The sequence below is a fragment of the Gigantopelta aegis genome, chromosome 8, assembly GCF_016097555.1.
Source record: "Gigantopelta aegis isolate Gae_Host chromosome 8, Gae_host_genome, whole genome shotgun sequence".
NCBI lineage: Eukaryota > Metazoa > Mollusca > Gastropoda > Neomphalida > Peltospiridae > Gigantopelta > Gigantopelta aegis.
Window position 1 is genome coordinate 2,290,280 of NC_054706.1, and position 26,061 is coordinate 2,316,340.

General features: G+C 38.0%; 1 protein-coding gene and 1 long non-coding RNA gene across 5 annotated transcripts in view; one reads left to right on the forward strand and one right to left on the reverse strand.

Annotated features, from left to right (window-relative positions):
- Positions 1-24,611, reverse strand: part of LOC121378754 (interferon regulatory factor 1-like) — a 27,982-nt gene extending 3,371 nt beyond the window's left edge. Inside the window, exons 1-8 of one of the 4 annotated variants that reach the window (XM_041507050.1) lie at positions 24,515-24,611; positions 9,562-9,817; positions 7,391-7,555; positions 6,842-6,882; positions 5,514-5,607; positions 4,913-5,047; positions 1,488-1,534; positions 377-452 (exon numbers count right to left, since the gene is read on the reverse strand). In XM_041507050.1, the coding sequence (XP_041362984.1) occupies positions 377-452; positions 1,488-1,534; positions 4,913-5,047; positions 5,514-5,607; positions 6,842-6,882; positions 7,391-7,555; positions 9,562-9,817; positions 24,515-24,547 (847 nt within the window). In that variant the 5' untranslated portion in view covers positions 24,548-24,611. Of the gene's footprint in view, positions 1-376; positions 471-1,478; positions 1,535-4,912; positions 5,048-5,513; positions 5,608-6,841; positions 6,883-7,390; positions 7,556-9,561; positions 9,818-14,578; positions 14,816-24,514 lie in introns of those variants that run through there. The other 3 variants (XM_041507049.1, XM_041507048.1, XM_041507051.1) reach the window with 3 other exon arrangements.
- LOC121378755 lies at positions 7,835-9,308 on the forward strand. Its single transcript, XR_005958761.1, has 3 exons — positions 7,835-8,476; positions 8,847-8,903; positions 9,267-9,308. It is a non-coding gene; the product is annotated as an uncharacterized LOC121378755 (long non-coding RNA).
- Positions 24,612-26,061: the final 1,450 nt, after the last annotated feature.

The window sequence follows — 26,061 nt, forward strand, 5'->3', positions numbered from 1 at the left end:
CTCTCTCTCTCGCGCTCTCTCTCTCGCGCTCGCTCTCTCGCGCTCGCTCTCTCTCGCTCGCTCAATCACTCACACTCTCACTCACACACACTCACACTCACTCTCTCTCTCTCTCTCTCTCTTTCCCCCCTTCTCCCTCTCCCTCTGCCTCTGCTTCTTCCTCTCCCTCTATGTCTTTTCCCCCATCTGACCCTACCTCTGTGTCTCTCCTCCTGTCTGTCTATCTCCCCCTTCCTCCCCCCTCTGTCTGTCTGTCTGTCTCTCTCTCTCTCTCTCTCTCTCTCTCTCTCTCTCCTCCTCTCTCTCCCCCTCTCTCTCTCCCCCCCCCCCCCCCCCCGTGTGTCTCTCTTACACAGTACTTTAAATATGTATGTACCTGTTTCAGGAAAACACCAGTCGGGACTGAAGGAATTATCAAGCAATTGTGGATTCCTTTCCCATTGGTCTACAATCTGTAAAAAAGGTGTAAACTATTTTAATTACACATACCCGTATACACTACTTCATTCTGCACAGTGGGTGAAGAACATTATAAATAGAGAATAATATATGAGTGGCCATTAAATACCATTTATCTCAAAACGAGTGGTTTTAAAATTTATCTAACAAGCGAAAGCGAGTTTGATACGTTTTTAAACAACCAGTTGTGAGATAAATGGTATCTAACGGATACGAATGTATTATTCTATTTATTATTCTATATCTTACATAGCCTCAAAAACCAGGTTTTAAACAACTTTTAACATCTTTTTTGACTAAAAGTTATTTACAGCCATTGCACTTGTAGCTAACTTATGTGCCAGACATGATTGTCAGGTTAACTATACATCACACTGTAATCTATTTCCATTACATTGTTTTTTATTGGACTTATGGCATTTGTGACGTGGTCAAATTGAAACTGTTAACACACGTACAAAATAACACATGATGTTCTCACCAGCGGGTGTGTAAGAATACAATATAATACCTAAGCTATGTAACTTGCTAAAACCAATAAATTATCTCTGTTAAAGAATGGATAATTGGGGGTGGGGGTGGGGGTTGGTGCATTGTAATTACACTGTTTTACTTTAGGTCCAGTGACTCGGTAGCATGGTTTCCTCGTATCACACCTGTATGCTTTAAATGCAGTTTCAATTCATTCCTGCATGGTGAGCATGTGAGCAAATTGCTTTTAACCCCCACTCACCCACCCCAACAATGTGGTCATTTGTGGAACAGCCCTGATTCAAGTGAATCTGAAAGTTGTTGCAGCTCTGATATTTTGTTATTTATCTCATTTAAAAAAAAAAGAAGATTTTTTTTAGATTTTTTTTTTTTAATTCATCTAAATGTCTATAATCAATGTTTTATTGTTGTAGCCTACTCTGTTAAAATGAACAAGTTTAAAGTGGTATAGATCTTGCAATACCTTCAGTCAAACAAAGATACAACAGTGGAAAGTAGTACCAGATATAAATCAATATAATATTTACTTCTTTCACCTCTTGATCAGAAAGTTCACTCTCTGATTCTTCACTGCCAGTAAAACCTATAAAAAATAAAATACATAATCAACAATATATTTAGCTTTTAAATAAGCAGAATTATATTATCATGGGTATAACAGCCATAAACATTACGTCTTACAATGAGTGGCGAAGCAAGAAATATCCTTGGGATGATTTAGTCCACAGATTAAATTTGGCTTGTTCTTTTTCATCTTTTTTTTCTTCTTTTTTTGAGGGGGGTACTATTTGATTTGAGATTGCTGTGTTTGTTTGTATGGAGTTTTTAGGGTAAATTGGGGGGTGGGGAGTTCAGGGGCATAGTGTAGTGTGGACTTGGGAGGGGTCGAATATGAACCTGGTGAACCATTTTGTCTACATTTTCCCTGGACACCTATATACTAATACTGCACTGTAAAAAAAAAAACCTCTTTTAACCTTAGTGGGGTGTGGGGATCAATCACACACACACAGGTACATGTACACACAGACACACACAGGTACACGTACACACAGAAACACACAGGTACACGTACACACAGAAACACACAGGTACACGTACACACAGACACACACAGGTACACGTACACACAGACACACACAGGTACACATACACACAGACACACACACAAACAGACACACAGAGACACACACACAGACAGAGACACACACATACACGCACATACCTGGGGTTGATACTTTGTTGTTGTTTGGTATTTTTTCTGTTTGCTGATGGGATGTTTTGTTGTACATTTACGGTATATGTGTTTGATTGATGGTCAATACGTGACCCAGTGGTAGCCAGTCCGGCCTCTCATTACAAGACGGTCAATACGTGACCCAGTGGTAGCCAGTCCGGCCTCTCATTACAAGACGGTCAATACGTGACCCAGTGGTAGCCAGTCCGGCCTCTCATTACAAGACGGTCAATACGTGACCCAGTGGTAGCCAGTCCGGCCTCTCATTACAAGACGGTCAATACGTGACCCAGTGGTAGCCAGTCCGGCCTCTCATTACAAGACGGTCAATACGTGACCCAGTGGTAGCCAGTCCGGCCTCTCATTACAAGACGGTCAATACGTGACCCAGTGGTACGTGACCCAGTGGTAGCCAGTCCGGCCTCTCATTACAAGACGGTCAATACGTGACCCAGTGGTACGTGACCCAGTGGTACGTGACCCAGTGGTAGCCAGTCCGGCCTCTCATTACAAGACGGTCAATACGTGACCCAGTGGTAGCCAGTCCGGCCTCTCATTACAAGACGGTCAATACGTGACCCAGTGGTACGTGACCCAGTGGTAGCCAGTCCGGCCTCTCATTACAAGACGGTCAATACGTGACCCAGTGGTACGTGACCCAGTGGTAGCCAGTCCGGCCTCTCATTACAAGACGGTCAATACGTGACCCAGTGGTACGTGACCCAGTGGTACGTGACCCAGTGGTAGCCAGTCCGGCCTCTCATTACAAGACGGTCAATACGTGACCCAGTGGTACGTGACCCAGTGGTAGCCAGTCCGGCCTCTCATTACAAGACGGTCAATACGTGACCCAGTGGTAGCCAGTCCGGCCTCTCATTACAAGACGGTCAATACGTGACCCAGTGGTAGCCAGTCCGGCCTCTCATTACAAGACGGTCAATACGTGACCCAGTGGTAGCCAGTCCGGCCTCTCATTACAAGACGGTCAATACGTGACCCAGTGGTACGTGACCCAGTGGTAGCCAGTCCGGCCTCTCATTACAAGACGGTCAATACGTGACCCAGTGGTACGTGACCCAGTGGTAGCCAGTCCGGCCTCTCATTACAAGACGGTCAATACGTGACCCAGTGGTACGTGACCCAGTGGTACGTGACCCAGTGGTAGCCAGTCCGGCCTCTCATTACAAGACGGTCAATACGTGACCCAGTGGTACGTGACCCAGTGGTACGTGACCCAGTGGTAGCCAGTCCAGCCTCTCATTACAAGACGGTCAATACGTGACCCAGTGGTAGCCAGTCCGGCCTCTCATTACAAGACGGTCAATACGTGACCCAGTGGTAGCCAGTCCGGCCTCTCATTACAAGACGGTCAATACGTGACCCAGTGGTAGCCAGTCCGGCCTCTCATTACAAGACGGTCAATACGTGACCCAGTGGTACGTGACCCAGTGGTACGTGACCCAGTGGTAGCCAGTCCGGCCTCTCATTACAAGACGGTCAATACGTGACCCAGTGGTAGCCAGTCCGGCCTCTCATTACAAGACGGTCAATACGTGACCCAGTGGTACGTGACCCAGTGGTACGTGACCCAGTGGTAGCCAGTCCGGCCTCTCATTACAAGACGGTCAATACGTGACCCAGTGGTAGCCAGTCCGGCCTCTCATTACAAGACGGTCAATACGTGACCCAGTGGTAGCCAGTCCGGCCTCTCATTACAAGACGGTCAATACGTGACCCAGTGGTAGCCAGTCCGGCCTCTCATTACAAGACGGTCAATACGTGACCCAGTGGTACGTGACCCAGTGGTACGTGACCCAGTGGTACGTGACCCAGTGGTAGCCAGTCCGGCCTCTCATTACAAGACGGTCAATACGTGACCCAGTGGTAGCCAGTCCGGCCTCTCATTACAAGACGGTCAATACGTGACCCAGTGGTAGCCAGTCCGGCCTCTCATTACAAGACGGTCAATACGTGACCCAGTGGTACGTGACCCAGTGGTAGCCAGTCCGGCCTCTCATTACAAGACGGTCAATACGTGACCCAGTGGTACGTGACCCAGTGGTAGCCAGTCCGGCCTCTCATTACAAGACGGTCAATACGTGACCCAGTGGTAGCCAGTCCGGCCTCTCATTACAAGACGGTCAATACGTGACCCAGTGGTACGTGACCCAGTGGTACGTGACCCAGTGGTAGCCAGTCCGGCCTCTCATTACAAGACGGTCAATACGTGACCCAGTGGTAGCCAGTCCGGCCTCTCATTACAAGACGGTCAATACGTGACCCAGTGGTAGCCAGTCCGGCCTCTCATTACAAGACGGTCAATACGTGACCCAGTGGTAGCCAGTCCGGCCTCTCATTACAAGACGGTCAATACGTGACCCAGTGGTAGCCAGTCCGGCCTCTCATTACCAGCTGGAGGAGATACAGTGTGCAGTTTTTAAACTCACGACAATGGTGTCAGATTTACACGTTTTCTCACTTATTTGTTATACTTACAGTTTAGCATTAATGCATAAGACTTTTCTTTGCATGTGTGCACAAATGACATATCTCAATTCCTTCTTAGACAGCTAGATGCATATAATACAGAGTGTTTTTGTGGGTCATACTATTTGTATTTAAGAAAATTATGAGACATAATTTTAGAAGAAAACTAAGAATTTCTCTTCCTGTCATAGAATCGTTAAAGTTCCAAGCTTAGGAAAGTTGTTTAGATTGTATTACTTTCAGCACTCTCTGGTGAAGAGCTCCGAGGAACATGGTATGGAGTGTCAAGAATGGACGTTTCCATTTGAGGCTGGAGTCCAACTGTTACTCGAAAACCACTGTTATGATTTTTTAAACTCTGTGAGTGACTTTCTACAAAAGAGTTTAAAAACAAATTCATTTTCATTTGTTTTATAATGAAAAAAAGAAGAAGTTAAATGCATTATTATGATGTTTTATTATTTGAATTTGTGTCCCTACTGCTACAACTGCTACTGCTGCTACAACTACTGCCACTACTACTGCTACTACTACTACCACCACTACTGCTACTACTACTACCACCACTACTGCTACCAATACTACTACTACCAATACTACTACTACTATTGCTGCTACTGCTATTTCTACCGCTACTGCTACAGGACCTATGCAGGAAATTGTGTAAGGGGATCTAGACTGGTGAGCAAAATATTTAGGTGGAAAATGCATTGAAAAAAAAGAAAGAAAATTTGCTACTCCCTCTCCTCTGCAGACATGGTACTACTATTACTAAACACTCATCAGAAATATACTGTAACAGAAAAATAAGCCTGTTTTTAAAATAAATGGTTATTACCTCCAAAGAGTAAATTAAATCTGGGTAACGGAGATTGTGATTGACTGCCAAAACTGTCTGTATCCGATGTGTCTGATGAATCGGTGTACTCTGGCTGAAAAAATAATATATATTTTTTAATACTAGACTACAGTTAACAGGTTTAATACTAGACTACAGGTACCAGGTTTAATACTAGACTACAGGTGACAAGTTTAATACCAGACTACAGGTGACAGGTTTAATACCAGACTACAGGTGACAGGTTTAATACTAGACTACAGGTAACAGGTTTAATACCCTATTACAGGTAACAGGTTTAATACATGTACTAAACTACAGGTAAATGTTTAATACCCTATTACAGGTAACAGGTTTAATACATGTACTAGACTACAGGTAACAGGTTTAATACTAGACTACAGGTAACAGGTTTAATACTAGACTACAGGTAACAGGTTTAATACCATATTACAGGTAACAGGTTTAATACTAGACTACAGGTAACAGGTTTAATACTAGACTACAGGTAACAAACAGGTTTAATACCCTATTACAGGTAACAGGTTTAATACTAGACTACAGGTAACAGGTTTAATACTAGTCTACAGGTAACAGGTTTAATACCCTATTACAGGTAACAGGTTTAATACTAGACTACAGGTGACAGGTTTAATACTAGACTACAGGTGACAGGTTTAATACCAGACTACAGGTGACAGGTTTAATACTAGACTACAGGTGACAGGTTTAATACTAGACTACAGGTGACAGGTTTAATACCAGACTACAGGTGACAGGTTTAATACCAGACTACCGGTGACAGGTTTAATACCAGACTACAGGTGACAGGTTTAATACTAGGCTACAGGTGACAGGTTTAATACCCTATTACAGGTAACAGGTTTAATACTAGACTACAGGTGACAGGTTTAATACTAGACTACAGGTAACAGGTTTAATACTAGGCTACAGGTAACAGGTTTAATACCCTATTACAGGTGACAGGTTTAATACTAGACTACAGGTGACAGGTTTAATACTAGACTACAGGTAACAGGTTTAATACCAGACTACCGGTGACAGGTTTAATACTAGACTACAGGTGACAGGTTTAATACCAGACTACAGGTGACAGGTTTAGTACCAGACTACAGGTACCAGGTTTAATACCAGACTACAGGTGACAGGTTTAATACCAGACTACATGTAACAGGTTTAATACCAGACTACACGTAACAGGTTTAATACTAGACTACAGGTAACAGGTTTAATACTAGACTACAGGTAACAGGACAGACTGACATATTGTGTATTTCCCCAGCCTTGTTTTCTTCTGTAATACTCACCTCTTCTCTCTTAATTTTCTTCTTCATCCCTGACCTCCGACCTATTTTGAAAAAAAAAACAGAACCACAATAAATTACAAAAAATGTATCATAGTCAGTGACTAGTAAATGGGTTACAATTCAATTACAGTTATTTAAAACTATTATTTCACCGAGAAACCTAACAAAATATAAATTATACAATTATTTCAGCTAATTACTAAATTATTCTCAAAGTTTAATTAAAAGAATAACTATTTAGGTCACTTCAAAAACAATTTGGTTCATAGTGGATCTGTAGGTAAATTAAATTTCTTTTTTAATTATTATTTTAAAAGATGAAAGCCAAAACTAAAAGTTATGGTTGTTAAACATTTTGGTTTTAATTAATCTTTCGAGTTAGAACAAATGGTATTTAGTAGGCTAGTAGGGGTATCAATGTGCCTTGTGTAGATTAGTACCAATACACACTGAAATCTCAACAACACAACAAGTTATCATGCTCAAAATTGTATCAATGCTTAATATAGAGTCAAAAGGATGTTTTGAGAAGGTTGTAACAGCACTTACCTTTAGGTTTAGCCTGAGAAGGATCCAGAAACTGATATCTCCTTAGTGCATTCTGACCCTTCGTTTCACTGGGCAGTCTCTTCACATCGGGCAAGCTATTTAATGCACAACGGAAGTTTGCCTTCCACAGTTTGGGATTTGGAGGGTCACCAGTTTTGAACTTTCCTGAAAATAATTTGAAATGAAATTTGCTAAACAAAACCTTGGTGGTGGTGGTTGTGATGATGATTTTGATGATGAAGAAGGTGTTGGTGATGATGATGGAGGTGGTGGTGGTGGTGGAGGTGGTGGTGGTGAAGATGATGGTGTCGGTGATGATGATGACATTTAAAAACAATTATCCTACTAATTTCCAATAAGGTTCATGTTCATGGATGAAACAAAAGGAAAAGTAATATTTATCAGAACATTTTAAACTATAGGTCATTATTGATTGAGATACTTGGTCACACTGGAGACAGGAAACCTGCTGCCATGTGGTTGGAACTATAGGTCATTATTGATTGAGATACTTGGTCACACTGGAGACAGGAAACCTGCTGCCATGTGGTTGGAACTATAGGTCATTATTGATTGAGATACTTGGTCACACTGGAGACAGGAAACCTGCTGCCATGTGGTTGGAACTATAGGTCATTATTGATTGAGATACTTGGTCACACTGGAGACAGGAAACCTGCTGCCATGTGGTTGGAACTATAGGTCATTATTGATTGAGATACTTGGTCACACTGGAGACAGGAAACCTGCTGCCATGTGGTTGGAACTGTAACGGGGTAAAAATATATAACACTGTATGTATATATGTTTTATTTTATTTGCTACTTATTTTATAATATTTTATTAATGGGTTATTTCGTTTGTTTTTAGGATATTCGTCGTAGAGAATACCCTATTAGACAACGCCCTAACTTTTCTTTCCGGTCAAATTGGAGTTTAGCCAATGATATTTTATTCTGGTGTCATGTGACATTGGTCACGGCTAGTCCGTGCCACATTCACATTGAACAGCAAGCCATCAACACACGACATAATTCTCAACTATTTCTTGATTATTTTTTCATCTTTTCTGCGACGGTTACACAGGTTTGACTAACATGAATTTATATATTTATATAATTATTGTGCACATTATGTTCCATTATGATTTAAGTATTAACTATTGATAGATATAAAATCATAATCTGTATTAACTATTGATAAATAAAAATCATAATCTGTATTAACTATGGATAGATATAAATTGATAATGTAGTTGACACTAGGGAAAGGTAGTGGTTATAAGTATTTAAAAGTATATTTAATGTAATTTTAATGTATTTTTAAATATATATTCTTAATTTACTAACTGTAAAGACAATAATTATTAGGGTAATTATATTGTATACAATAACGATAAATATATATAGGTCTAACCATTATATATTTTCGCTTATATTATGATGTTTGTTTATAGGATGAGGAATTGTCATTAATACTCGGCAACCAGTTCGGTCCATAGCCCACAGCCAAGGTGTGTAACTTAACTATTTATAGGTGTTTGTGTGTATAGTTTCCAGAAACAACGCACGCATTTTTCGTGTGTTGTTGGTTTCACAAGCGTGTTGGCCAGCGCTTGTCATTTTGTAAGATGGATCGATGAACCAGTAGTGTATTTATGTTGTATTGAATCAGTGGGTTATGTCCACGGATGAGGTTTTGGATGTATATACATGTTTATTCTGATAACGTATAACTGTTAAGTAATCTATAACTTGGTATCCTTGACGATGTGTATTTTTTAAAGTTGTGAGATGTATAACATTTGCATTGTATGATGATGACACGGTGTTTTACCAATTATATTATATTACATATTTTTATATACTATTTTCAGGACCTTTATTTGACGGTTGCCAAATAAACCGAATCCTACCCAGCATTGTTGTCTTTCTGATTTGAGGGATTTAAACCAAATGCTACAGAACTATAGGTCATTATTGATTGAGATACTTGGTCACACTGGAGACAGGAAACCTGCTGCCATGTGGTCGGAACTATAGCTCATTATTGATTGAGATACTTGGTCACACTGGAGACAGGAAACCTGCTGCCATGTGGTTGGAATAACAAATATCAGTGAATCGCACTCACCCGTCTTGGAATAAGAAATATCAGTGAATCGCACTCACCCGTGTGCAGTGCCCAGCGACAGAAGACGTCCGCATCGTGGGTGATGTCCCAGCCATGTCGGGCTCCGTGGCGCCAGGACACATCAAAGATCTCCTTCTGCTGATCCTCCCAGGACAGTCCGGGGACACTGATCTCATTGAGGAGGTTCACCAGCCAGGGCCTCATCCTCTGACGGTCAATCGGCCGAATCGGCCTGCGGTTCACTACCATCGTGCTGTCTGCAATCTCCTTCTTGCTTCTCCTAGGCATTTTTACCTGTAATGAAATAATATTAACAGTCTTATTAATATTGTTTTATCTACTTTCTTTGCAGTATTAAAACAACATAGTCCTATTATTAGTATGTTTATTAACTCAGGAAGAGGCTTAAGACAGATGGCTGCATAATACAAGTCAATGTGTAATATTTTAGACTGAGTTAATAGTCACATGATCATATGCAACAGGTGGTTGCTTAAAGGGACATTCCCGAGTTTGCTGCATTGTAAAATGTTTTCGACTACTAAAATATTTCTACGATTAAACTTACATATTAAATATATTTTCTTATTTAGAATACCAGTGTCTGTATATTCAATGTGTTTCTGGTCGTCTTAATATTTGTAAGAATTATTTTAGGAAATAAAATGAAATTTATGCTAGTACAAATATCAGAACGACCAGAAACACGTTTAATATACAGCCACTAATATTTTATTCAGGAAAATATATTTCATATGTAATTACAATCGCTAAAAAGTCTCTGTTAGTCGATAACATCTTTAAAAATGCAGCAAACTCAGGAATGTCCCTTTAAAACAGGTGGCACTATGAGAAAGTTTACCAGTCAAACAGTTTTGTATTTAAAAAAAACATTTTAATCTATAAAATAAAAATAGATTAATCTATAAAATACTAATACGTTAAGAACATTTGGTAAAAACATATTCTATATAATATTGTGTGACATATTATGGTGTAAATATTATAAAACATATTCTATATAATATTGTGTGACATATTATGGTATAAATATTATAAAACATATTCTATATAATATTGTGTGACATATTATGGTATAAATATTATAAAACATATTCTATATAATACTGTGTGACATATTATGGTATAAATATTATAAAACATATTCTATATAATACTGTGTGACATATTATGGTGTAAATATTATAAAACATATTCTATATAATACTGTGTGACATATTATGGTGTAAATATTATAAAACATATTCTATATAATACTGTGTGACATATTATGGTATAAATATTATAAAACATATTCTATATAATACTGTGTGACATATTATGGTATAAATATTATAAAACATATTCTATATAATACTGTGTGACATATTATGGTATAAATATTATAAAACATATTCTATATAATACTGTGTGACATATTATGGTGTAAATATTATAAAACATATTCTATATAATACTGTGTGACATATTATGGTAAAAATATTATAAAACATATTCTATATAATACTGTGTGACATGTTATGGTAAAAAATATTATCAAACTTATTCTATATAATACTGTGTGACATATGATAAAAATAACATAAAATATATTCTATATAATACTGTGTGACATATGGTAAACATATAAAACATATTCTATATAATATTGTGTGACATATTATGGTAAAAATATTATGAAACATATTCTATATAACACAGTACACTGTGACATATTATGGTATAAATATTATAAAGCATAGTCTATATAATACTGTGTGACATATGGTAAAAAATATTATAAAACATATTCTGAATAACACTATTATGGTATAAATATTATAAAACATATTCTATATAACACTGTGACATATTATGGTAAAATATTATAAAATATATTCTATATAATACTGTGACATTATGGTAAAAATATTATAAAACTTATTCTATATAATTTTGTGTGACATATGGTAAAAATATTACAAAACTTATTCTATATAATACTGTGTGATATATGGTAAAAAAATATTTTCAAATATACACTTACATACTGATTGGGTGGTAACACAATTATGAACACAATCTCGTAACTATTGAGTTACATATTGATAGAATGGTAAAAATATTTGTTTAACAATTAAATCATATAATGTGTTACATACTGGTGTAATGATTAACATGCCAAAAGAAATTCTATAAAATAATGTTTTATATACTGACACAGACAGCATGGTAAAAATACTACAAAACTAATTATATAAATTACTGTTTCATATGAAGGCTAAACAAAAAAAATAGTTGTGGTTCAGATTACCCAACCATCCTTACAAAAAACAAAAAAACTTAATCGTTTTAAAGAAAATTACCTTTTCCCAAAATTTTCAACATTTTCAGTGCTACAAAGAATATTACTTTTTCACACAACTTTTGCTTTATATCACACAGATGCATCTGTATTAATCCTATAGCCGAATTTAACATATATTAATTTTTTTAAATGTATTAAAATATAATTAAACTTAAGAAAACCCTTGCCCATATGCTACATACATTGTATCTTAATATAAACTATCTCAGTCATTAAAAATAATTTATAGAATGCCTACCTACTCTAAATAATCTGCCTCCAAAAAAAGAAGATTTTCTGGTTGATGTAATCAGAACTCCACATAGAATTCTATTTGACCTAACAGATTCTATTATGTGTTGTCTTACATAATTATTATTATATTATACTGACAGACTGCTAATAATACTAGAAAGCAAATATTGTAAAACAAAAAGATAAATAAATAAATAATACTTGAAACAAAAATATTTTATCAGTTTTCTAAAACAATTTTGTCCAGTACATAAAATTTTTTTGGGTTTTTTAAAATAAAAATGTACTCTTTTTTTAATTAATTGGTGTATTGTTTTTATTCATAATGATTTTTAATTTAAATTAATATAGTAGTGAACATTAATCTTTCATAATTACTTGATATACTTTTTATGATAATACTAGCTAGCTATGATTCATTAATTTATAGTATTTTTCAACACAAGTAATTATTAATAATCTATAATAATCAATTAGTCTGTTTTCAAATGTAGTCAAGATTATGGCAAAAGTAATTTTTTAAATTTAATTATTATAAAATTTGAAAATATCAATAAACTAAAATTATTGAACATGCTTAAAGAAAAGCAAATAGTCTTAACTTTGAAACTGAATTTGAACATTATTTCAAAATATTCTGTGTACTATTGCTTTTTTACTTCAATTTTGTTTAACTTAAATTGGCATTTAAATGATATTTGTCTATAACACATTAACAGATAAATGTATAAATCTTGGTTTAAATTGTATTTTGCCAAATCAACAGAATTACAGTTCACTTTAGCAAAAGTATTTCAATAGTGAACCAGTTTAAGAATTAACTTCTTTATCAAACTTTCGTTTGGCTTAGAAAAATCTTCTTTTTTAAATTCACCAAAGTGGTAGTAATATTTTCCAAGCCTTATTGAGACTGTTTTGGGTTTGCTACCATTATAAAATGAACTTTAAAAGTTTATATGTACAAAAACAGATTAGTAAATAAAATAAAGTTTGCAATGTTAGTAATAATTATGAACATTAGAATGATCAGAAGCATACTGAATACACAGACACTGGTATTAGAAACTACAAAATATATTTAATTTAGTGGCTAAACAAATTTCTGTCAGAAACATTTTAACAATGACAAAGTTTCAAACCTCAGGACAGTCTCTTTAAATTTGTCAAATATAATTCACAGTAATCCTAAAAAAAAACATCTCATCAAATGTACAAATGTTAAGTCTAGTAAAAATTGTAAATTGTTCAATATGAAAACAAAAAGTTTGTATTAACAAAAAAAAAATACCAACATTTTTTATTTTAAAAAAATATTTAAAATCAAATTTTAAAAATTGTTTTTAAAATGTATTCTTCTTCTTATTATTATTACTATTACTATTACTATTACTATTATTATTATTATTATTATCAACAGCAGTGGTATAACAAACTACTAGTATTTTAGATACAACATTTGTTATTTGAGTAACTTAATGTACAGTTTTGAAATAAAGAAAAAGTGCAATGTACATAATGGATATCAATTGATACAATGTTGTTTCCTTTTTCAACAAATATATTTGTCTTAAGATTTAGAAGCAAAAATATACCTAAATATTGGAAACAAAAATAAATATATTATCTATTTTGTTATATTTTTAAAAATGATTTCAGTTAATTATTAACAAAATTCTGCAACAAATATTGAAACTGAAAAAAATAAATGTTTGTCATACTTAATTTGTTTTTAAGTACATTTAGTTGAAAATATTATCCATAAATACCTATTTTTAAAAATATATATATGACATAACAGGTTTTTTTTAATCAACACATTTTATTTTCAAACACAAGTTCAGTTAATTATTAAAAATAATTGTTAACTAAAGCCTGTAAAGTATTGAAATCGACACAGTTAATGTTATGTATTCTTTTAATAATAACAAAAAAAATATATATATATATATATATATATTTTTTAATGCAAAAAAACAACAAAACAAAAACAAAAATAGTATGTTATAATAATTTGAAGCATTATAATAATTAAAATGTTTTAATTAACAATCAAATTCAATTTAATTTAAAAATTAAATTAAACTAAAATAACTCCAATATCCTTAGATCTACTACTATTTACATAACATACATAACAGCATTACTAAAAAAAAAAAAAAAAAAAAAAAAGTAATCTTTGAACTCAGAACATGTCTTAAACTAAGTGGTATTCTTGCCTATTTCCAAAGTTGAAAAAGAAGCGAAATTCCTACGAACTCTCATCTCAAAAATATGACATCTTCACAAAATGGCTCCACAGCCTTCAAAGAACTCTGGATTAAATGTAAAGCGCACGAAACAGAAATTTAAATTTGCGAGTATATCAAAAGAAAGTAGAATATTAGTAGAAAACCAAACTAAATCTTCAAGTAAGCGGTATATCAACAGAGGTATGACGAGTCTTTGGCAAATACCTGAAATGGCGGCTAGCGAGTTAGCAGGAAAACTGGATGCCGAGACTTAAATAATGGTCGTTTTATCTCTAACCGGTTCACCGAAAGAAGCCAAATCGAAACTGCAGTTCGAAAGCACTTCGATTATGATAACATTTCTTGGAATCGTCACGTATAAAAAGTGGAAGTTCATATGCCGACACGTTGATGCAGCCCCTTCCAGGAAACTTGACGAGTTGTGATTGAAGGAGAACGGTCATGTGATCTGTTTTGACACCACTGATAGGTTGACCAAGTCACATGAAAACTATACAAGTAACTAGTATGAGTTTTTATTATTATTATTTTTGTATTATTATTATTTATTTACTTTTTATTATTTATTTTTTATTTTTTTTTAAATATATTATGTACACTTATTGAGACAAACGAAAAGTTAACACACATGGGTATATGACTTAAAATTTGTAGGCCTATTATTGAATACGGTATGGTGTCAGTGTTTTTGTTTACACGCCCACACACTGCATAGTTTGTTTCATCAACGAGTCATCACGTCTGTTGGTCAATGAGGTAGTACTAAATTTAAAAATAAAATAAAATTCAGGGGCGAATTTGTACAGTCGTCAAAATATGTCAGCAAATGGGCTGGTAACAGTTATTAATTTACCTTTTAACGGACGGGAGCGGGGAAACGCATACTCTGGCATGGGCCAGAACCCCCCCCCCCCCCCCCCCCCCCCCCCCCCCCCCCCCCCCCCCCCCCCCCCCCCCCCCCCCCCCCCCCCCCCCCCCCCCCCCCCCCCCCCCCCCAATCGCTTTTTTTTATAATTTAATATATCTGACATTATTATATTTACTCAACATAGAAATATATGCCCAATATCTCTGCAATCTATTTTGGAACCTCCCTTTTCAAAATCCTATGTACGCCCATGTCTGGTCTCTTCAGCGTCAGAGCTGGAGGGTCGGTATCGCCGCCACCCCCACCTAACCCCACCCCACCGCCGCTTCCATGTATGATTTAAGAGGTGGAGTCGCGGAATAGCATCTCCGCCCCCACCCATTGGCACCAAAAGGCACCGCCTCGGTTGTCCCTCACTTGTATTTACCACCACAATTACCAGCTAGTAAACTACATGTGTCTCGATCAACTTTCCTCATGTGTACAGACTCCTGTTTTTGTTTCAGGGACTCAGGGGTGTGGGCGGGGTAAGAGGGCAAGCTGATTTTCGCACAAATTAAACACAAATTACCGAATATGAATAACAAAGTTGATTCATTAGGCTACTACATAACAGTTAGTTAGGGTTCCAAACAAATCACTACGCAGTTTAACACATTAAAAAGTTAGTTTGTTTTATTTAACGACGCCACTAGAGCACATTGATTTTTTTTATCTTATCATCGGCTATTGGACGTCAAACATATGGTCATTCTGACACTGTTTTTTTAGAGGAACCCCGCTGTCGCCACATATGCTACTCTTTTACGACAGGCAGCAAGGGATCTTTTATTTGCGCTTCCCACAGGCAGGATAGCACAAAACATGGCCTTTGTGGAACCAGTTATGGATCACTGGTCGGTGCAAGTGGTTTACACCTACCCATTGAGCCTTGCGGAGCACTCATTCAGGGTTTGGAGTCGGTATCTGGATTAAAAATCCCATGCCTCGACTGGGATCCGAACCCAGTACCTACCAGCCTGTAGACCGATGGCCTAACCACGACGCCACCGAGGCCGGTTTTAACACATTAGGCTCTACACCTAATATTGTAGAGTAGAATGATGACAATACATGGTGAAAAGTTGTCAGGCTTGCTCATTTTGCCCAAACGTCTCCATTGTTTTTGCACGAATGTGAAGATTTGTCCAGCACTGGGAGGGAGGTGGGCATTGTAGCGACGTGCACATGAAGATGGCGGGAGAGGCCAGTGAATTCATCGCAGAGCCAACATTGGTCGTCTGCCACTTATTCCAAGGAAATCTATACTTCTGTCGGTAGTCGGAAGATCGAACCACCTCAGTGAACCGATTCTCAGATTTGTTTTGTTTTTGTCCGACCCAAAACTACAACTGTATATTAAATACATATCTCTACATAACAAATCAGTTGGTGTATTTTAAATATGTTTCTGATGGTCCCACTGTTTGTACCATGTCAAACTTCATTTTATTTCTTATTACATTTTGTTTTTGTACCTACGGAATTATTGGGAGACTAGATCCAGTTTCGGCTACTTACACACATTTACAAGAAAAAACACATACGATTAAAGATACAAACACTGATATTCTAAAGAAGAAACTATTTAGATGTTTATTAGTCAGAAACATCTTACAATGGCAGTGCCTTTAAACATGGTCTGTTAATTTGCATCTCTGAGCGAGCTCCTACAGAGTTTTGGGGAACCAAGATTAAAGAGAACGAGTGGCCTATTTGATGTGGATCTCTCGGAAAGAAAAAAAAACATGTTAGGGAGGATTAAAGCTCGAAGTAAGGAAGTGCACGTAAAGAAGTACATTTCATCCTTGTAAAAAGACAATCGTCACTACGTGTAACACACAACGGCCAGACGCCAGCAAGTCCTCCGCCGCCCTCGCCTTATTTTGAACGTCAATTGCATTTCATAAACACTATGCCCATTTTTGTTTGGCTTTCATGACAAGGGTTTTTTGCATGTAGATTCTAGGCAGGCGCAGTCACGTTTATAGAGAACTCGCACGAGACGATCCGTACACTAGCAGACGACAGAGTAGAAAGAAAGAAAGAAATGTTTTATTTAACGACGCACTCAACACATTTTATTTACGGTTATATGGCGTCACACATATGGTTAAGGACCACACAGATTTTGAGAAGAAACCCGCTGTCGCCACTACATGGGCTACTCTTCCGATTAGCAGCAATGGATCTTTTATTTGCGCTTCCCACAGGCAGGATAGCACAAACCATGGCCTTTGTTGAACCAGTTATGGATCACTGGTCGGTGCAAGTGGTTTACACCCACCCATTGAGCCTTGCAGAGCACTCACTCAGGGTTTGGAGTCGGTATCTAGATTAAAAATCCCATGCCTCGACTGGGATCCGAACCCAGTACCTACCAGCCTGTAGACCGATGGCCTACCACGACGCCACCGAGGCCGGTACGACAGAGTAGAGTTACGTCATACCGAACGCTGCATAGAGAACTCGCACGAGACGATCGTACACTAGCAGACGACAGAGTAGAGTTACGTCATACCGAACGCTTCATAGAGAACTCGCACGAGACGATCGTACATTAGCAGACGACAGAGCAGAGTTACGTTAGACCGAACGCTGCATAGAGAACTCGCACGAGACGATCGTACACTAGCAGACGACAGAGTAGAGTTACGTCGCACCGAACGCTGCATAGAGAACTCGCACGAGACGACCGTACACTAGCAGACGACAGAGCAGAGTTACGTCACATTTAACTCGCTTTTACCATCAAGGAACTGTTTTATTTAACGACGCATTCAACACATTTTATTTGCGGATTTACTATCAAAGTTTGTTTAAAGTTTGGTTTGTTTAACAACTCCACTAGAGCACATTGATTTATTTATCATCGGCTATTGGACGACAAGCATTTTGGTAACATGATACGCAATCTTCAGATGATACTTGCTACATTTGTTTTCATTAAAGCCGCACACCCTAGTTCCATCCAGCGAAAATAAATTATAATTTGGTTAATCTACAAACCTGTAACACACTTAGATCACGTTTTTATCAAATGGAGTGAAAAAGCAGGCTTTATATCGATAAATACCATGGGAATCCCCATGTCCCAATTGCTTGAAATAATTTTGAAAGTTAGTATTCTGATGTCACCGGTAGAAGCACAACAATGCCTACGTCACGACAAATTTCACAGACTTGGGGTGCGTTCGTTTCACCTCTCCTGGACATGTTCCAACTGTTCTGTCCTGGTTGTATCCCCTCTCCAGATATCGTAAGACTTAGCAAAATTATTGGTTTTAAGGGTTTGTAACGTTTTGTATTGAACACTTACTTGTCTGAACTTTATTGTTACTGAAAATGTTCACGAACTGTGAAGAAAAATCTCACAAATGAACAACAACAAATCGGATGTTATTGCGCGAACCGTGCACGAGAAAACAAACCGAACCAAAATGATAACGGTCACGTGATATACCAACGTCTGTGACATTAAAAATAGATTAGACCTCGCTTGCTTAACGGTTATTTTTCGACAACACGTTTTGTGAAAAAATGCAAAAAATTCATTTCGTGGTTTTACAAACATCAGGATTACCAAAAAGCACTTCAGGTGAATGGAAATGTGTATTCTAAATAATAAAATGTAAGTAAAGTGCAATTTTATTTGTGAAAAATGGGGTTTAATAGCGAAAAACAACGCCGTAATGGTTAACAAATAAACGTAGCTAGGGTGTGTCCCTTTAATAGCAATTAGGTTTTTTTATATGCATCATCCCAGTCAGGATAGCACATACCACGACAGTTGATATTCCAGTCGTGGTGCACTGGCTGGAACGAGAAATAGCCCAATGGGTCCACCGACGGGGATCGATCCTAGACCACCGCGTATCAGGCAAGCGATTTTACAATTGAACCAAATCCTACTCCACTTTTTGTAATAAAAAGTATAAAGTTACACCTCGCCACTGACCGGGTACCTGGTGCGAACCCAGAACCTATCACAAGACGTCCATGTTAACCAACACGCCACTGAGGCCGATCTACAATCGTAAATAAATGTTTAACCCTTATCAAGAACGCTGCGAGGCGTTTCATTATACGTAACTCTTCAACTTTGGAAGGCGTCACGTTATTTCTCGTCTACCCACAATAACAGCGCTGACAGTAAACCGGGAGTCTGATGACTAGGGGTACGGACCCTCGGGACACGATATTTTCCTCCCATAAGTTCTACTATCTTAACTGACTTTCTGTGAAGAATTGTGGTTGGTTTGTTTTTTGTTTGTTTGTTGTTGTTTTGTGTGTGTGTGTGTGTGTGTGTGTGTGCGTGCGCGTGCGTGTGTGTGTGTGTGTATTCCATTCATTGAATCCTCTCTTGCATTCTTTCCTCCCTACACCAGGCACCACATCCACTTTCAACCGTAACTCGCAGGTATCCGTTAATATGGATTTACCAAGTTTCGGTTTCACGTGGAAACGTTTCCCGGTTTCATTTCCGGTTGAACTGGCCGCATAAATATATCGGTCGGGTCGCAAAGCTATTTTAAAACTGGAATTCCCCACTTTCAGTTTCCCTACTGAATTCCCACAGCTTACCAAAAATACATTTATCGGCAAAATCCGCATGGAGAAAAGTCAATAATGTTTGCAAGAAAGAAATATTTAATTTCTATTTAAAAAGAAAAATAACCAAAAAAAAACCCTTAAAAAACCCCAAAACCAGATATGGATTAGGATTCATTTGTTAAAAGTTTTCCGGTAAGATCATTTACAATTACCTAAATATGGAATGCAGGTCAATGTTATTATCACTTCCGATGTTTATGTAAATGTACTATTCAAATACAATTTTTGTTAATTTGCAGTTTGTTGATTTGTTTCAGATAATACTAACATATTGTATATGCATATAGATTATATGTTGTGTTTGTATTTGGCGATTATTGGCTTAAATTAACAAGCAGTTGTTTTTATTTATTTATCTATCGAAAGTTGAGGTCGAGAAAACGTCAAATGAAGCGTTGCTGTTACGGCCGTACCTAGCGTAAACTGAAAACAAAACACAGGGTCTCTTCCAGCTACTGAGTATACAAATAAAAAACAAATACTTCTTCATATTCTGCCCTACCCCTACTAAGTACTTCCCTGTCTGCCCTCCCCCGTTTAACTACCAGGGACGGATCTAGGCTTTTATCATTATAATGTATACCATTTATGAAAGTCCCATATAATCTGTCGTGACACTAAATTCAGTTTTACGGTTTCACTACCTTTATGATAGTAAAGTTTGCAAAAAAAAGAAAAAAAAGAAAGAAGAAAAAGCACAAGAAAAACACAATGAGGTCTGCACCGCCACCTACCCCCTCTGAATGTGCACCTACCCCCTCTGAATGTGCACCTACCCCCTCTGAATGTGCACCTACCCCCTCTGAATCTGCACTGACTTGAGCTGTGACATTTTCTCTTTTTGTATCTCGAGTGTCTCTCTTTGTCTCTCTCTCTGTCTCTATGTCTCTGTCTGTCTGTCTGTCTGTCTCTCTCTCTCTCTCTCTCTCTCTCTCTCTCTCTCTCTCTCTCTCTCTCTCTCTCTCTCTCTCTCTCTCTCTCTCTCTCTCTCTCTCTCTCTCTCTCTCTCTCTCTCAAATGCATGTTTTATTATTGTAACACTTCCCAGTTACTGGGGTCATTTCGACACAGCCCGACGTGATTAAACTAGGTTAATGAACATATCATATTACTGCAGACCAAGTACCGTCTCCAACCGTGGGTGTACTATGACAGCTCGGTGGGATAAAGCTACTGTGTTAGCTTCTCTAACTAGCCACTAACAACAAGCAGTGGTGTGTCTAGTAATGTTAGTCCATCGGGGGGGGGGGGGGGGGGGGGGGGGGGGGGTCTAGACTGTAGTGTGTGAAGTTTATAGAGGAGTCGAGACATGCTCCCCCGAATAACGTATTAAGAAAAAGAGAAAAGTTTCTTGAGCAGGGGTATTTTAACACACACACACACACACGCACACGCACGCACACGCATACGCACACGCACACATGCGCATAACAAGGCTACTACATCAACTTGTGTCCAGCAATCGCCAACAACCAACCATGAACCTTTGTTTGCCGCGGACAGCTCTGGATAGCCTGCTTCAAACTGAAGGGACAGAAGCATATAATAGTATAGGCGTCGAAAGATGCTAGCAATTGAGGGTTTATAACTTGTCCTTTCAGTGCACAATCTTCAGTTCGGTGACCCGTGGCCCCTGCCCCTCCGGCCTCCCCCCCCCCCCCCCCCGCGTCCCCCACTTCCGATTCTAAAAAGACAAACGAATGTAGTGCATGCAACCTTGTGTCGGATATGAGTAATGGGATCCAGTGTGAGTCACTTTGTGTTCAGTGTCACCCATCAAAACCACCGCCAGATGACATGTGTAGACCTGCAAGAGCCTTGGTACAACTTTTATCCCAGAACAATGGCGGTAGTGAAGGTGTTCTTTCTCCACCTACACCGAGTATTACTATAACTAGGAGTATTACTATAACTAGGAGCCTGTTTTTTCTTCAACGCAGGTGTTTAAACTTTAAGCATTGTACGTGTATGTAGTTACACGTGTGTAAGTTTTAAACCGGCTTTGTAACTTCGGCCATATATGTTTACACGTGTGTAAGTTTTAAACCGGCTTTGTAACTTCGGCCTTATATGTTTACACGTGTGTTGGGGCGTCTTCATTCAAACATGCTGGACATCCAAGAACCGATGCTTAATAAACCAATGTGCTCTAGTGGTTTCGTTAAACAAAAACAAAACTTTTACAACATTTAACTTTCCTGTCCCAGCAACACCACTGCTTCACTCCAAGGTATGAAAAGTCCCCAGGATCAAATCTCATTGGTGCACCCCTTTCTTAATATTATCTTCTCCACCCAGTAAGAAAGGTCGAAATCGTTCCATGTTCATGATACAATAATTACCACACACACACACACACACACAGACAGACACAGAGAGAGAGAGAGAGAGAGAGAGAGAGAGAGAGAGAGAGAGAGAGAGAGAGAGAGAGAGAGAGAGAGAGAGAGAGAGAGAGAGAGAGAGAGAGAGAGAGAGAGAGAGAGACAAAACGCTTTAATCGTAATTAATTGTATTGGTATTATTATACCTTTTGTATTTTGGCAATGAAGGCACGTCAGAATACGTCAGAATAATAACATATGTCGGGGCTCTCTGCTTGCCGACAGACATCGTAAATATTTACGTTACATCCGTTGACATCAAAGTCATAGCTGTCTTTTTGAACAACTGCAACACTTCATCATTAAAACTTCAGCTTGCTCTGAATGTGCACGTTGAACACTCGACCTGACCAGGACAGATCAATTTAAGAGCGCCAGCTGGTAATCGGGAACTATAGACTTGCACGCACACAAAGAAACGAATGTTTTCTTAACAACAAACCAACACATTACGTACGTAGCACTGTAGGCTAAACGTAGGTAAGAACCGAGCTGTGTGTGTGTGTGTGGGGGGGGGGGGGGGCTGTGTGTGTGTGCGTGTGTGTGTGTGTCAATGTAATAGTGCTTGAATGCACTTTTCAGACCGACAAGATAGCACGTACCAACTAAGTCCAATATGTTTGTTGGGGAAATCAAATTCAATTAGATAGCAGAAATATCGGACTAGTACATATTTTGTGAAAAAATTACAAATGCATACATATTTCCAATGAAATAAAAGAAATATGAATGTAATAAAATAATTAAAGATCATATATTTGCCATTTTATGGACCCAAGGAGTCCAAACATTTGACATATAAATGGGGTTTGAAAATAAAACTAACAAAAGGACAGAGTTCTTGACGTGTGTACTAACATGTCATTTGATTGGCTAATCAGAGCTTGCGATTTGTAGTAAGGAATATAATATAATATATTACAATCGCTACCATACTAAAGTTTGTATGGTTTAACTACAACACATTGGTTTATTAATCAACGGCTGCTGGATGTCAAACATTTTGTTTTTGTCGGACAGGACAGCACATACCACGGTTTTTGATATACTAGTCGCTGGGCACTGATTGGGTCCTATAAGACACCCACACCTCAGGCGAACGCTCTACCCAGTGAGCTAACACACCCCTTCGCTACAATGTCGTAACGGCTGGTAGTATATTTTGAATATACAGTACAAAAAAATCGTTATGTTGTCGAGTTTACGCTTTACGATTCGAGTATCCTAGAAATCGTTACGTATAAACGTCACAACAGAACGTGCTCTTTACACACACAGCAGTATTACAACGACATTCGTTTGCGATGTATACTTTTGTCACGCTATAATAAAGACTCTTACAACTTTTATGTGTATTGGAGTCTGAAGCCGCGTCACGTGCTACTCACATCGGCTTGAGGGCGTGTTTTGCAGTAATGTGCAACGAATGCTATACTGGGAAAGAAAACAATATACTGGGATTCCCACCACAATTTTTCCCCTTACTGTAGCCGATAAAATTAGTGTTTTAAATTGGCGCTACGTTACCGATTGATTAGAAATACATTTTCCTGTTCAAATTCATAGAATGTTAAAAAAATGGTCACATAAAATATTAAATTTACTCTTGATAGCTTTTTTCCGATTTCAAGAACGACACGTTGGAAGCAGGCGTGTATTAAATTTTATGGTTTTGTTTTTAAACCTTAATACGTTCATTTTGAGCAAAAATCTAAAAACACAAAACAAAGATTTTGTTTGCAAATGTCGACTTTAGAAGTTAGCGCTAGGTTTAAATATCTCTATTAATATTTCATTCTAAAATTGAAATGTGACAAATCTAATCTATATAATGATAGACATCGGAAGCGGATAAGGGGAACAGGTGGGCACGGGCCTCGCAACTCTGAAGATAATATATTATCCCCTCCCCCAGTTGAAAGAATCATTATGTAGCTGTCCCCTTCATTGACCCCACCCGCAACCTCATTAGCCGACATCATTCGACACCTAAGTGAACTTATTAAGTACAAGACACTTGTTACTGGCATGTATGTAGGCGCTAATACTCGCAGCATTCATTGACGGGTTTGAGAAACCTGCCGGCGATTTAATTTGATACTGTTATAATTACGCAAGCACGGCGTGTCATACTCGTCGTACATGTCGCTTGATACCCGAGTGACGAAATGACAGTGACACTCGTGTCATCAATAAACACCGATGAGGAAATGAAAGTAAAAGTTTAGTTTATCCTACCGTTTGTTTTCTTCCGTGTTTTCGGGCAACCATTCTGCTGTAGTAACACGTTTCGGGACGACAAGCGTGCGAACTGCGCCGACTCTCTATAACAGCGCTTACTGTTTTGAGCTTTATGCAAATTAGGGGAAGCCCGATTATTCTGGGAAACTCCGATGATTCTACGAATAACCGTAAACTGGATCGATGCCAAAAAAACGTCCGCGGTAATATTGTCGAGATACAGAAAATAAATAGATACTGCTGTCGACATTGGGTTATCGAGCCTAACATATTATTCAGCTGAAGTGACATTTGTGAGAGCTGATAACAGTTACTGTATGAATTTCGAAGAAATGACGTCAGTGTTCATGTATTGTCAGTAGGCCTTGGCTGGTGGTTGTTTGTTACAACTGAACATGTTCCAAATTTGATAACCTAGAGGGTGGTTATCACTTTGTATTATTCAACGAAAAACTATACATTCCATAATATTGATACTCTAATACAATACTCTTGCATGGTTCAAATAATTGGGCCTGGGCTACTTGGTGAACGAGTACTCTACCATTCGAGAGCTACACGGACATTTGCACGGTTAGGATAGCGATGATAACCGTCCAAATCAAGAAATGTCAGTCGATTATTCACCATCCCACAGGGTACGCCTTGTTTTTCACGCTACGGAATCTACTACAAATTATTATTTTTTGTTATTTCCAAAACACTGTTACTTTTCTTCTTACATGAAACAAAAGTGAAATTATTTACCCCAAAAAAACAACAACAACATTTTTATAGCAAGATGGGACGGACTATAGCTGTCGAAGGTCAGAGTGATCGGGCTAGGGTGTCAGCAGAGCTGGATAGTGGTGGTGGTGGTGGGGGGGGGGGGGGGGGGTGCAAGGGTCATTCCGCTCTAGATCGATATAGATCTGAATATGTGTCACGGGGATCCTATAATACCCGTAACTGAATGAAACACACGATTATCCAAATATCTCTCCTAACTGTATATCTATTAGATCTCTCTGTAACGGGCAGTTATACCCGCGTGGCTCGTCTCTAGGTATGATCAGAGATAAGATCTTATATAAAGTATGTATACTATAGCACGTTTAGTTCACTAGAAAACACAACAAAAACACAATACACTTTGGAATCTGTATTAATCTACGCTGACAAATGTACTGCCGCAGTAGTTAATTAACAACAACAAATAGAATATTGTATAAACTAGACACCTAGTGATTAACTAATTAAGTGATCAGTTCTGGGTTGTTACTAATCACTTCACCGTGACACAACACTCACACGTGTGATAATTGAGAAACGCTTCCAGGGGAACTTAATTAATAAAGGAATTACAACTCTATTCCTAACTGGTTAATTTTTAATTAACCCTTATCTACTCAGTCAGTAACCTTGTAATACAGAATTAATACTGGTACCTATCACAATAAAGACAATAACCTACAGTTTACCTAGGTCCTCTAGGATGACTGGTTAAGCTTTATATATATTAGAACAGTGAGCCTACAGTCTACTGCGTCAGATTACCGGCAGCA